This window comes from Hemiscyllium ocellatum, chromosome 11, assembly GCF_020745735.1.
Source record: "Hemiscyllium ocellatum isolate sHemOce1 chromosome 11, sHemOce1.pat.X.cur, whole genome shotgun sequence".
Classification (NCBI taxonomy): domain Eukaryota; kingdom Metazoa; phylum Chordata; class Chondrichthyes; order Orectolobiformes; family Hemiscylliidae; genus Hemiscyllium; species Hemiscyllium ocellatum.
This window is the reverse complement of record NC_083411.1, coordinates 23882033-23897105: the sequence shown is the minus strand read 5'-3', so window position 1 is coordinate 23897105 and position 15073 is coordinate 23882033. Positions and strand designations below refer to the sequence as shown.

Here is a 15073-nt window from a genome sequence, read left to right as displayed (position 1 = left end):
CTACAGGGTTGTATGTTGCCTCCTTGGTGCTAGAGTCAAGGATGTCTTGGAAAGCCCACAGAATACTTTGGATTGAAAGGATGAACAGGCAACAGTTATTGTACACATTGGTATTAATGCATAGGTTGAACAAAGAATGAGGTTCTAAAAGCAGAAAATAGGGAGTTAAGCATGTTTTAAAAAGTAGAACCTTGAAGATGGTGATCTCCAGGTTGCTACCAATCCCATGTGCTAGTCAGAAAAAATAGTATGATGTCCCCTTCCTGGATCTTTCAATCTCCATCAATGATGACCGACTTAACACTGACATTTTTTACTTGTTGGCTGCATAGAACAGTCCATCTTCCAAAGTTACACCAGTACCACTCCCCACCTGTTCCTCTGCTACATTGATGGCTGCATCGGTGCCACTTCGTGCTCCCACAAGGAGGTTGAGCAGTTCATCAACCTCACCAACACATTCCACCCTGACCTTAAATTCTCCTGGACCATCTCTGACACCTCCCTCCCGTTCCTGGACCTCTCCATCTCCATCAATGACAACCAACTTAACACTGACATTTTTTTACAAACCCACTGACTCCCACAGCTATCTGGTTACACCTCTTTCCACCCTACCTCCTGCAAAAATGCTATTCCGTATTCCCAATTCCTCTGTCGTATCTGCGCTCAGGAGGTCCAGTTCCACCACAGAACACATCAGATGGCCTCCTTCTTTAAAGACTGTAATTTCCCTTCCCACATGGTTGAAGATGCCCTCCAATGCATCTCATCCACGTCCCGCACCTCCACCCTCGAACCCCACCCCTCCAACCGCAACAACAACAGAACCCTCTTGGTCCTCACCTTCCAACCTACCAACCTCCACATAAACCGCATCATCTGCCAACATTTCTGCCACCTACAAACGTCCCCACCACCAGGAATATATTTTTCAGCCCACCCCTATCTGCCTTCCACAAAGACTGTTCCCTCCGTGATTACCTGGTCAGGTCCATGCGCCCCAACAACCCATTCCTCCCCACTGGCACCTTCCTCTGCCATGGCAGGGATTGCAAAACCTGTGCTCTCACCTCCCCCCTCACCTCCATCCCAAGGTCCCAAAGGAGCCTTCCACATTCATCAAAGTTTCACTTGCACATTCACCAATGTCATTTATTGTATCCATTGCTCCTGATGCTGTCGTCTTTACATTGGGGAGACTGGACGCCTCCTCGCAGAGCGCTTTAGGGAACGTCTGCAGGACACCCATCCCATTCAACCCCACTGCCCCATGGCCAAATATTTCAAATCCCCCTTCCATTCGGCCTCCTCCACTGCCACTCCCTCATCACCCAACGCCTGGACAAAGAACACCTCATTTTCCGCCTCAGAACACTTCAACCCAGGGCATCAATGTGGACGTCACCAGTTTCCTCATTTCCCCTCCTCCCACCTTACCCCAGTTCCAATCTTCCAGCCCAGCACTGTCCTCGTGACCTGTCCTACCTGCCTATCTTCCTTCCTGCCTATCTTCCTTCCCACCTATCTGCCCCACCCTCCTCCGACCTATCACCTTCATCCACACCTCCATCTACCTATTGTACTCTTTGCTACTTTCTCCCCAGTACCCCCCCCAACCCACATTTATCACTCCACCCCGGAGACTCCCTGCCTCATTTCTGATGAAGGGCTTTTGCCCAAAACGTCAATTTTCCTGCTCCTCGAATGCTGCCTAACCTGCTGTGCTTTTCTAGCACCACTCTAATCTCAACTCTGATCTCCAGCATCCGCAGTGCTCACTTTCGCCTAGTGTGGTGTCAGTTTTGTATGTGACTGGAAAAATGGATGTTTCATCTTGTGGGAAAATTGAGAACTAGTTATCAATTTAAAAGAAATTAGGAAAATGTTTTTTCTGAGGATCATGTCTTTGGAAGTTTCTTCATGAAATAGTTGACAAAGCAGAATCTGATTATTTTTTATGATAGAGATTCATAAAAACTTAAGAGGCTGAAAGATTATTGGGATAAATGATAAAGTGGATTTTTTTGGTTACAACAAAATCAACCATAGTTTAATTGAATGGAAGAGCAGGCTTGAGGGGCTGAATGGCCCTATTCCTCCTGATTCACGTAGCTATATGTACCTTCGTTATGACTGTGCACATTTCTCAATTTTTTTCACTAATCTAATTTAATCTAATACTTTGATAATCCTGTCTAGGAAGAAGCTTTATGTTTGTACTGGTTTCAATTGAGGGAGTTTAATCTCAATGTTAGTGAGGAAGCCATAATTAGACTTGTTTTGCACATTATTTTATGCATTAATGAATTTGCTCTGATCGATGAAGTGGTTATAAATCACAACTCCAAATTATCCATTTCTGCAGCTAAGTAAAGAATGTTCACAATCTTTTAGTATTTTACATTTGATCAACTTTGTAATGTAATAATCTAGTGAATGTGATTTGAGTAAAGGCACTAAATTAAAATAAAGTTAAAAATGCAAAAAATAGTAATTTAAGAAATGAACACAAAGAAGATGAGGGATTTAAATTAATTTTAGTCAGAAGAAGAACCCAAGTCCAAATAATTGTGTTCCATCGCTGTTTTCATGCAAAAGCTTTGCTTCAATCCTTTTTAAACTTCCTTTTTTACCAGGCAATCGTGCTGTGTATGCTGTAACACATGAGCAACAAGGCGACAAGTTATCAGTTAAAATTCTGTAGGAAAAGAGTTTTTTATAGAATCCTCACTGTGTGGAAACAGGCCATTCGGCCCAGCAAGTCCACACCCACTCTATCCCTGCATTTCCCATGGCTAATCCACCTAATTTACACAGTTGCCTAGACACTCTGGTCAATTTAGTGTGACCAGTTCACATAACCTACACATCTTTGGACTGTGAGAAGGAACCAGAGCACCCGGAGATTGGTAGCAAATAGGAGGATGCACTTCATGCTGATTTTTCTCCAACTCAGCTCCATTCTTCCTCATTTCCCAAAGTTAGTAATGGAGTTTAGTGTGGTCATTAAATTTTGTGTTTTCACCAAACTAAAACAGATTTTTTGGCAACTAATTAAGCAAGTTGTATTAGCATCCATTTTGTTAATTTTTATCTTAGATACCTTGTATTCGGGAAATAGTTTGTGGAGGCTGAAAAATCAGCTACAGTTCATAACTTGTCACAAAGCTAAATTATACAAATGATTTACAAATGACTCACGTAAGGCTTTCTTTTGTACATCTGAGAAGCCAGGGAATGGAACTACGTAATTTGCTCCTTCAGAAAACTAAGACCAGCACTATGGGCAGAATGCCAGCTCAGTGTTCTCTGCTATAACTGTTCTGTATTTTCTGACAGTCAGAAATGAAAAAAAAATGATTTCAGCATCACGAAGAGAGAGATGAATGTTCTGGATGTGGTGGCATGACGTAACTTGACTAATAATCCAGAGGCCAAGGGTATTGTAGTGGGACATCGGTTTGAATCTAAACATGGCTGCTATTAGAATTTAAATTTAATTAATACGTCTGGAATATAAGACTAGTATCTGTAATAACAACAATGAACTATCATTGTTGGAAAAGCCTATCTGGTTTCTGTTCTTTAGGAAAAGAAATCTGCAGTTTTTACTTGATCTGGCCAATAGTTCAGGACAATCAGGAATGTGGTTGATTTTTGACAGCCGTCTGAAATGGCTGAGCAAGCCATTCAGTGCAAGCGTAATGGATGGTCAACAAATGCTAGTTTTGTTAATGACACTCCTGGTCCCTGAAAGAAACAAAAGAGGAAAAGTGTGTTTCTTTATTCCAACCATTACACTGTGTAGTCAATAGTTATCTCTTTCAGAATCTGATTACTTTGCCAGGTATCTTCCAAAAGATCCCAGTGTTTTTTTTTATTTGCTGCCTCTGTGAACTTTGTTTATTTTGGAGCTTGAAGTCTCCAAATGCAAGTTGTTTCTTTTGGCCTGTACTGGCATGGGTCTGAAGCTAGAGGGATCCAAGTTATTTTCTTGTCAGGGTCAAGACACTGGGAGGTTGGGAGGGTAACCTTTTAGTCTTAATGTTAACATTCAACAACATAGTGTCTAGTATTTAATTATTTAATATTTAATTAAATTTGTCAAGCTTGTTCTGATCAAAATAAGACTTGTAATTAAACGTGCAATCTGTTCAATTATTACTTGAAACCTCTTTCTTTGCATGCTTTCTTGATGCAATTTTCTCTTTAAAGATGTCTTCCAAAATTATACTGATTTTGTTTACAGTTTTCTAATATATAGTTATGAAATTAACTGTATTGCCTGAAATCATAGCTTTATTCACTTGGGACACAGGACTGCATTGCCCCTCAGCAATTTGGTGTTCTATCCTTATGGAATAAATCGTATCATGCAATATACAGTGGCATTCTCTGTTCTTCACAAATATAGGATTTTGTCTTTAGATCTGTGCTTTCCTTCATTTTAATTGCAGAATTGATGTGCAGTTTTAGAACATGTTTGCAATATTTTCATGACAGTTGAAAACAAAACATACCATCTATTTCATTGTTCTGTTTAAAATGTATTGCATGATTTTAGCATGTGACTAATTTTTTTTTGCCTGTTTATTTGGAAGCTGGCTCTCATGTATATTAAGTGTGTGTCTAGCAGTCTATATGCACAGCAGGTTAAGTCTGTTGATGTTGTCTACTATATAACTCATGTTGCCGATGTTATATATCATCACTGGATCAGTCAGCCACAGATTCAAGTAGCATCATGGCTTCATGACATTCTCTTATCTCAGGTAAAAGCAAGAACTGCAGATACTGGAAACCAGAGTCTAGATTAGAGTGGTGCTGGAAAAGCACAGCAGGTCAGGCAGCATCCAAGGAGCAGGAAAATCGACGTTTTGGGCAAAAGCCCTTCGTCAGGAATCTTATGCCAGTGGTAGCCTTTGGTATTTTATAGGTTATTTGTGATTTTAACATTTACAACTAACAAATCTGTTGTCAGATGTCAATTCCACTGAACATTCAACAATAAGAACCTCATATTTACCTTACACCTTGAGCATTGCAGAAAAGCACTGTTGTGCTTCACAGAAGTGTTGATGATATAATTTTTTGACAGTCAGCAAGGAGATATTAAAGTAGGTTAAGGTTAGAAAGGTGATATTAAAGGGCATCTTAGAGGCAGAGAAGATCAGATAGGAGATTTGGAGCTTTGGGTTTTGAAGGCTTGAATGCCTATGGTAGATCAATTTATAGTTAGTAATGCTCAGTAAAGGAGTCAAATATCACTGAAGATTGTAGACCTGGAGGAGATTAGAGATGGCATGGGGCAAGCCATGATTGAAAATAAATTTCAAATCAAGGTATTGATTAATCCTGGGATCAGCATATGTCAATGAACACATGGGTGATTGTGAATGCACTTGGATGTAAATAAGAAAATGAGCAATGGAGGTTCAGATGGCCTTTATTTTGTGGGCAGTTACAATATGGGAGGCAACCCAAAAGCAGTGTAGTAAAACAGTCCAGTCAAGGTGTTGACAAAATTTGAGTTCTATACTATTGTTACATGGCTGCATTTAATAACTGAATGGAATCTACTAAAATACAACATGTTTTTCTCTTTATACGGTATTTAGATTGGTTTAGATTAGATTACTTAGTGTGGAAACAGGCCGTTCTGCCCAACAAGTCCACACCAACCCGCCAAAGCGCAACCCACCCAGACCCATTCCCCTACATTTACCCCTTCACCTAACACTATGGGCAATTTAGCATGGCCAGTTCACCTAACCTGCACATTTTTGGACTGTGGGAGGAAATCGGAGCACCCAGAGGAAACCCATGCAGACACGGGGAGAATGTGCAAACTCCACACAGTCAGTCGCCTGAGGTGGAAATTGAACCCGGGTCTCTGGCGCTGTGAGGCAGCAGTGCTAACCACTGTGCCACCGTGCCTGACCTTCATTCAGCTACAGCCCACTTGATCATAGGAAACTTAAAATTAGGAACTGGTCACGTTTCCAATTGGAAGTATAGACTCCCTTGAATCACTGGTGTGTTGAATGTTTTCTGGAGTGGCCTTTGAGCAAGGAGTTTTTTTTGGTACTGTGGTCATCAGTAAAAAAATGAATACTGTGGAGCTTTATGGAGTTTCCCTTTGGCTGCATGGAAGAAGTATTTTAGTTTGAACCTTGTAGGATGTATTGTGACTCATTTTCCATGCGTTATTTTGCCTTTATCTTTACCTGTTCTCTTTTGTTAGAAACATTTATTTTCGTAGAAATTTACAGCACAGAAGTGAATATTCGGGGTGTAGGTTTGTTCGCTGAGCTGTAGATTTGATATCCAGATGTTTCATTACCTGGCTAGGAACATCTTCAGTGGCGACCTCCAATTGAAGCGAAGCTGTTGTCTCCTGCTTTCTATTTGTTTTTCCTGGATGGGGTTCCTGGGGTTTGTGGTGATGTCTTTTCCTGCTCGTTTGCTGAGGGGTTGATAGTATCTAGATCTATGTGTTTGTTTATGGCGTTGTGGTTAGAGTGCCAGGCCTCTAGGAATTCTCTGGCATGTCTTTGCTTAGTCTGTCCCAGGATAGATGTGTTGTCCCAGTCGAAATGGTGGGTTTTTTTCCTCCCTGTGTAGGGCTACGAGGGAGAGAGGGTCATGTCTTTTTGTCACTAGCTGGTGTTCGTGTATCCTGATGGCTAACTTTCTTCCTGTTTGTCCTACGTAGTGTTTGTGGCAGTCCTTGCATGGAATTTTGTAGGCAACGTTGGTTTTGTCCATGGGTTGTGTTGGGTCTTTTAAGTTTGTTTTTGTTTTGAGAGTGTTGGTGGGTTTGTGTGCTACTAGGATTCCGAGGGGTCTTAGTCTGGCTGTCATTTCTGAAACTACTTTGATGCATGGTAAGGTGGTTAGGGTTTCTGGCTGTGTCTGGTCTGCTTGTCTTGGTTTGTTCTTAAGGGATCTGCGGACTGTATTTTTTGAGTATCCGTTCTTCTTGAATACGTTGTATAGGTGGTTCTCCTCTGTTTTCTGAAGTTCATCTGTGCTGCAGTATGAGGTGGCTCATTGGAATAGTGTTCTGATACAGCTTCATTTGTGTGTGTTGGGATGGTTGCTGGTGTAGTTAAGTATTTGGTCAGTGTTTGTCGATTTTCTGTATACGCAGGTTTGTAGTTCTCCGTTGTCCATTCTTTCGACTGTGACGCCCAGGAATGCAAGTTTGTTGTCGGTTTCTTCCTCCTTGGTGAACTTTATGCCTGTAAGGGTGTTGTTGATGTTAAATGTCTCTTCTAGTTTCGTTTTGTGATGACAAAGGTAGCGGACCCAGATTTTTGGTTTGATGGTTGGTAGGACTGTTTATTCTAGTCTTTGCATTACAGCTTCTGCTATGAATCCTGATACCAGAGATCCCGTGGGTGTGCCGTTGGTTTGTTTGTAGATTGTTATTGAAAGTGAAGTGGGTGGTGGGGCACAGGTCCACCAGCTTCATGATGTTTTTGTTGGTAATGTGATTGGTGGTGGTTGGGGTGTGTGTGATGGTCTCTTCTAAAAATGTGATAAGTGTTTCCTTTGCCAGGTCGATGTTGATGGAGGTGAACAGTGCTGTTACGTCGAACGAGATCATTGTCTCGTCTTCCTCTATTTTGGTGTTTTTCATGATTTTTAGGAATTCTTGGATGAAGTGCTGTGACTCTCCTAGGTATTTCAGTCTTGCATGTACTTCTTTGGCCAGTCTGAAAGTTGGTGTTCCGGGTAGTGAGACTATGGGTCTGAGGGGGGCTCCTGGTTTATAGAATCGTGGGGTGTTGGTCCCATCTGGTTTCATTTTTTGGAATTCCGTCTTGTTTAATTGTCCAGAACTGTGTAATTCTTTTTAGGAGATATGCAATTTTGTTTCCTAGTTGTGGGGTCGAGTCTAGCACCACCTGTTGGTAGGTGTTGGTGTCTGCGAGTAGTGTATTGGCTTTCTCTGTGTAGTCCCTTCTGTTCAGGATGACTCTGAGCTGACCTTTGTCTGCAGGTAATATAACAATATTTTTGTCTTTTTTGAGGTTTTCTAGGGCTTTCTTTTCTTGTGTTCAGTTTGTTTCCTTCCCTCTTTCGGCTCAGAGTAGGTGCAACTGTCTGTCTGATCGTTTGTTGTGTTTCTTCCTTAAGTTTGTTGTCCTTCAATGCGGTTTCTATTGCCACTAGGAAATCCTTCTTGTCAGTGTCTCAGTAATTGAAATTTAGTCCTTTTTACTAGTACAGCTTTTTGTGTGTCTGATAGGGATAGGTCTGATAAGTTCTTTATCCATGCCCCTGTGTTATCGGTTTTGTCTTTTGTTTGTGAGTTTGTCAAGTTTTTTCTTCAGGTCCCGATTTTTCTTTTTCTGTGTGTGTTGTTGTTTGGTGTTTATGGCTCGTTCTACCGCGTCTATCCATTTTTGATTTGTTGCTGGTTTGAATAACGGTTATTGGCGCGCAATTTCCCGGTTGTATTTTCGGAGTCTGTGGTGGGCGTCATTGATTAGTTCTCAGAGCGTTCTGCGGCAGTTTCGTTCTGTTAAACTTCTGGCTAACAGGCTTAGCAAAGCCATGCCAGAGAATTCGTAGAGGCTTGGCACTCCAACCACAATGCCATAAGCAAACACATAGATCTAGCTACCATCTATCAACCCCTCAGAAAATGAACAGGAAATGACATCAACACAAACCCCAGGAACCCCATCCAGGACAAACCTATAAATAGAAAGCAGGAGACAACAGCTTCACTTCACTTGAAGGTCACCACTGATGATGTTACCTAGCCAGGTAATGAAACATCTGGATATCAAACCTACAGCTCAGCGAGCAAATCTACACCTTAAATCTCAACCTGAGCTACAAACCTTTCAAAAAAGTGAATATTCAGTACAGTAGGTCTATGCTGGCCTTCAGATGTTGTTGTTGTTGTTGTTGTGATTTTAAATGGAGAGGGCTAATTAAGTTCACAAATTTTCCTTTGCCATCTTGCTGCTTTTTTGATCTGCAGAATGATTTGCAGTCACAGAAGGGAGACTATTTGGTCTTCCATGCTATGTATAATTTCTGAAGCTTAGATGAACATTGAAAGAAGTGGAGGAAATTTTAGCCTCTGATCAACCTTATGCCCTTGGGTAGCTTCTAGTCGCTGGATGAAGATTGACATTAGTAGAGGCTATAATGTGAATGATGGTGTGGGTTTGCAAGTCCTGGCCTGATTTTAAAAATAAACATTGGGTACTTGTATCAATCTGTAATATTGGTTTGATCAGAAGTGGCTTTTTTTAAAATAATAAAAAGACAGAATTATATAGACCTGCATTGTTTTTTTATGAATGTATTAAATGTTGAGGTGCAACTGTTTACTTTAATACATAAAAATATGTTGCTGTCATTTTTGTTTAAAGTAAACATGTAAATACAGTAGAGCAATGGCATCAGCTGCCAGCTATTAGATGTTGCAATGAATTAAATCTTTACTGCCAACTTTTTACAGCACCAAGGACTTGACATTTAGAAGTGCCTCTAGGACCTTTATTCAGGAAGCTGTAAATCAGTCAAATTATTCACTAGGTGTAGTGTTCAACCTTTTGTAATGTTTGCTCATGTGTCTTTGCAGCTCATGAATATAATGGTTCCCTTCATGTTTAAATATGCAGTGGATGAACTCAACCAAATGTCAGGTAGTGTTTTGAACCTGAATGATGCAACTAGTACAGTCATCACCATGGCAACAGCTGTCCTTATTGGCTGTAAGTAAAATATTTTAATTTGCTTGACAGATGTTGACTTTCTTGCAGTGCAGGTTGCAATGAGTAGCAAACGTTTCTGGCAGGAGAATTGCAGAGAATTTTCTTTTCACTTTGCATAAATTTATGCATTGTGCACTAGATTCTTACTGGAATGATTTGAGTTTACAGATTATATCAAAATATATGTAAATCACGCTTCTGTTGCAAAGAAAAGTGAGACATAATGTGGCAGGAAACTAAGCCTGAAAGGGTAATAGATTTATCGTTTTAAATTTGTGTGCTGAAGCAAATAAAAGGGTTAGACCTTCAATCTACTTCATGATGACTCATTGCCTCGTTTGTTTAGCTGTTGCAGTAGAAACCCTAATGGTGCGGGAGAATCAAACAGCACAGAAACAGCACTCTGTCCTTCATGCTCATGTTGTATCTGTGAAAGAGCTTTCCAATAAGGCCAACTCCCATACTGTTTTTCCATGCATGCACAACATTTCAGGTGTCAACCCTTACAGACAAAAATGGGTTTAAAACTGGGTAGTAACATAGAAATGGCAGACAGCATGTACAATATTACAAGTATTGTCTGTATTTCAAGTACAGACCATTCTGATGGTCTCAATTTGGAGCGATCACTTCTTTTTCGTGTCAAAACAAAAAGCAGGCCAAATGTCTTTTGTGCAATTGATAATGCCATTTTGACTGCGTTAGTTTTTTTATCCTCCAGTCGAAGACGCTAATAACATTCCAAAATTACTAAATAATCAAGGGACAAAAGGAGGAGAGGAAATAAACACTAAGTATCTCAATAGAAAAAGTGCTAATAAACCTTCTGGGACTAAAGGCCAGTAAGTTCAATGAAGCTGCATCCCAAGCTGTTAAAAGAACTCGCAACAGAGATAGTGGATGGACTGGTAGTAATTTTCTAAGAGTCCTTAGATTCTGGAAATATCCTAGGGGATTGGAAAACTGTCAATGTAATACTTTAATAAGGGAAGAAGACACAGAACCGGTAATTATAGGTCACTTAGCTCAATGTCTGTTTTTGGGGGAAAGTATTTATGCCCTTTTCTCAAAAATAAGAAAGAAGTTTAACTGAAATTGACAATACAAGTATTGATTTAGATCAGAAAAAGCTCTGGCAGTTGGGGAAATTTAAATTCAGTAGGAAAAATTCTGGAATTAAGAATTTAATGATGATCAATGTCTGGTATAAAGAATGTCTAGTAATAGTGTAGCATTTAGAAATATGTAACAATCCAAGTCAGCCTGGCTTCATGAAGGGATAATCATGCCTCAAATTTAATTATTCTTTAAGGAAATGAACAGCATGATAGATAAAGGGGAAGCAGAAGATATTTGGATTTTCAGAAATCATTTGATAAGGTACTACACATTAGGCTACTTAATAAGCCAAGAGCCTATGGTGTTGGAGGGAGTACATTGGCATGGATAGAGGATTGGATAATCAATGGAAGGAAGACAGTCAGGATAAGGGGGCTTTTTCAGGATGGTAACTTACAATCTGTAAAGTGCCACAGGTTTCCATGTTGGGGCCACAATTATTCACAACATATATTCATAACTTGGATGAGGAAACTGAATGTACTATAGCCAGGTTTGCAGATGGCACAAAAATAAATGAGAAGGCAACTAACAAGGAACACAGAATCTATCTTGGAATATAGATATATTAAGTGAGTCGGCAAATGGAATATAATGTGAAAAATAGTGAGGTGATGTACTTTTGCAGGAAGGATGTTATTTAAATAGAGAGATTCCAGAAAATTACAGTAGAGGAATTTGGGAGTGTTTGTGGATGAATCATCATAGCTCATCAAAGTTCAGTGGTTAATAGGGAAGGCAGTTGGAATAGGAGAAAGTGAGGACTGGAGATCAGAGTCAAATATGTGGTGCTGGAAAAGCACATCAAGTCAGGCAGCAGCCGAGGAGCAAGAGAATCGATGTTTCGGGCAGAAGCCCTTCATCAGGAAGGATAAAGGCTTATGCCCAAAACATTGATTCTCCTGCTCTTCCGCTGTGTCTTTCCAGTACCACACTCTTGAAGGCAATTGAAATGTTGGCCTTTATTCCAAAGGTAATGGCGTAGTAAAGTTTTTTGCTAAAACTATTAAAGGCAATCCTCAGACCACAGCTGGAATACAGCTTAGGCCTACTATAATCCATAAAAAGGTTGACTAGGCTGATACTGGGTATGGAGGGACTTTTTATGAGGAGAGTTGAGTAGGTTAGGTCTTCACTCACTGGAATATCGAAAAATGAAACAATAATTCTTAGAGGACTTGACAGGGTAGATGTGGAAAGGTTTCCCATTTTGGAAAGATTAGATTAGATTACTTACAGTGTGGAAACAGGCCCTTCGGCCCAACAAGTCCACACTGACCCGCCGAAGTGCAACTCACCCAAACGTTTACCCCTTACCTAACACTATATGGGCAGTTTAGCATGGCCAATTTACCTGACCCGCACATCTTTGGACTGTGGGAGGAAACCGGAGCACCCAGAGGAAACCTACGCGGACACGGGGAGAATGCGCAAACTCCACACAGTCAGTTGCCTGAGGCGGGAATTGAGCCCGGGTCTCTGGCGCTGTGAGGCAGCAGTGCTAACCACTGTGCCACCGTGCCGCCCACAAATCTAGGACCTGAGGGTATAATCTCAGAATAATGAGTCCCACATTTAAGGCACGTGAGGAATTGTTTCTCAAAGGGTAATGAACTACAGAGAACTCTAAAGACTGGATTGTTAAGTATATGTGAGGCTGCGATAGACACATATGTAATTAGTAAAGGAATCGAAATGGAGTTATCGATTATCAGATCAGCCATGATTTTATTAACTGGTGGAGCAGACCTGGGCTGCTCCTATATCTTATGGTCTTGAGAACGCTGACCTGTTGAATTATCTTTCTTGCAAAGTGGGGTTTGGCAACCTTTATCCATAGCTGAGTTTTAATGGTGAATCTATCCCAACAAAAGGCTGTGTCAAAACTAAGTTACGTACTTGCCTTGATCAATATCTATAGTTTTTGTAGGGTTTGTTAGACAGAGCAGCAATCCTGTCTAACATCTATTCCAAACCCTTCCGAAGTCAGTATTGATGATGCCATTGTAATGTTCTCTTCGTGGTCCCACTGCGATCAACTAGCTTACTAATAGTTTGTTGAAATTTGAGTTCTTTTTAGTCTGCATGGCTCAGCCGTTAGTGCATCAACTTGCTGAACCATCAGCAAATAATTGTTGTGTTGTATTTTTGCTAATGTATTGTATGTGTAACAAAGACATAAATAACGTCAGTCATAACTTATTGTTCAGTTTTGAAATTTGATGAAAATTTTCATTTTCTTCATGAAGAAATTAACTTTGAAATGATGAAACGTGTTTTCAAAAGGCAATTAGATTTTTCTAAAATTCCTTTGCAGATGGTGTTTCAAGGGTTTGTGCAGCATTCTTCAATGAACTCAGGAATGCTGTATTTGGCAAAGTAGCCCAAAGTTCTATCAGGCGAATAGCCAAAAATGTCTTTCTCCACCTACACAACTTAGATTTGAGTTTCCATCTCAGCAGGCAGACTGGTGCACTCTCAAAAGCTATAGATCGAGGGACAAGAGGTATCAGTTTTGTTCTGAGTGCCTTGGTGTTTAATCTTGGTCCCACCACCTTTGAAGTGCTGCTTGTCAGTAGCATTTTGGTAAGTGCTACAGATTTTTGCGCTGTTTTCATTATTTGTGCCCTTTGTTGAATAAAGTATTTTAATAAATACGGTGGCTCAGGGAATGAAATAAAGTATCAAGGATGGTTTACTACAGGAGCATTGATGAGACCATATCTAGAGTACTGTCTACAGTTTGGTCTCTTTAATTAAGAAAGGACAGAATCGCATTAGAAGCAATGCTAAGAAGGTTCATTGAACTAATTCCTGGGATAAGGAGGTTAATTTGTGAGGAAAGTTTAAACTTGTATCCAGAATGAGTGGATAATCTTGATGAAACCCATTCCACAGCACACTTGCTGAATGGAGGTTTCATGTTGTTATAATAAGGTTACAACGAGGGATACAGTTTAAGAATGAGGTCTCCCATTTAATACCACGATGAAAATTTTCTGAGAATCATATATCTATGAAATTCCTTTTTCCTCAGGGAACAGTGAAGACAATATTCTTGACTAACAAGAAACTCAAGTTATTAGGGGTAGGCAGAAAAGTGGAGATTATCAATTCCAAAGTGAAATGGCCGTAATCAGATCAGTCATGATCTTCTAGAATGACACATCAGGCTTGAAGGGCCAACTGGCCATCTGTTACTAATATCTATGCCTAAATGTATCAATTCCTCATTAGAATTCATGTTCAAATGCACAAAACTGCATTTACCTAAAGTTAACAGTAATGACTATAGCAAATTGTAAATCCTAGAAACGATTCACTTTAAATGTTTATTTCTTACAGTATTATAAATGTGGTGGACCATATGCGTTAATAACTCTGGGAACTTTAACTGCATATTCAGTTTTTACAATTGGCATCACACAATGGAGGTACTGTAGCAATGTTAAATCTATTTCATTTTAGTTTTCTTCTTAACCAACAGTGTCTTTGCGATGACTTTAAAAATGTTTAATTTCTCATTTGTAGGACTCGATTCCGAATTGAAATGAATAAAGCTGATAATGATGCAGGCAATGCTGCAATAGACTCACTCCTGAATTATGAAACTGTGAAGGTAGGATGTGTGGAATTGTTTTAATGATTCTAAACAACCTTGTATCAAAACAAAAATAATTCCATCTTTTAAGATTATACAGTTTGGATTGTTATACTCTTCCTCCCCTGCTCTTGTTACAATTCTCAATATCGAAGTGTTATAAAGTAATTAACACCCCTAGTATAAGCAATTCTTTGAGCATTGGCTCTACCATATGAATTTAATTTTATTCCCTTACGAGCTGTGAATGATTTAGATTATACGTCTTAAAGTTTGATTGATTGTGATTGTGTCCAAAAACAAACATTAGACACTGTTGATAAATGTAATTATTGCAATTACTTCAGAATTAGTGACTGTCTAGGATGTAAGAGTTATTATGCAAGAGTGAATTTGGTGGTACTTAAAGTTTAGATTATTGCCACATGGATGGAAATGCTGGTTTGGCTGCAATATACCTTTTCTCAAAGGTAGGTTGGTGTAGTATTGGCAGAATTCTCTCTCTCTAAACAAGGCTTGCTCATAGAAGTATAGTAAACTCCAACACCATATCTCAAACTGTTCTCTTTGCAATTATATTGTTAGCTGCTGGGAGAGTAGCTAAATA

The 15073-nt window shown here is 39.8% G+C and overlaps 1 protein-coding gene across 1 annotated transcript in view; it reads left to right on the top strand.

Moving 5' to 3' along the window:
• abcb7 (ATP-binding cassette, sub-family B (MDR/TAP), member 7) overlaps nucleotides 1–15073 on the top strand; it is a 97143-nt gene that overhangs the window by 40324 nt on the left and 41746 nt on the right. Inside the window, exons 5-8 of the mRNA XM_060832468.1 lie at nucleotides 9614–9746; nucleotides 13183–13451; nucleotides 14211–14299; nucleotides 14397–14484. Of these exons, the coding sequence (XP_060688451.1) occupies nucleotides 9614–9746; nucleotides 13183–13451; nucleotides 14211–14299; nucleotides 14397–14484 (579 nt within the window). The remainder of the gene's footprint in view (nucleotides 1–9613; nucleotides 9747–13182; nucleotides 13452–14210; nucleotides 14300–14396; nucleotides 14485–15073) is intronic.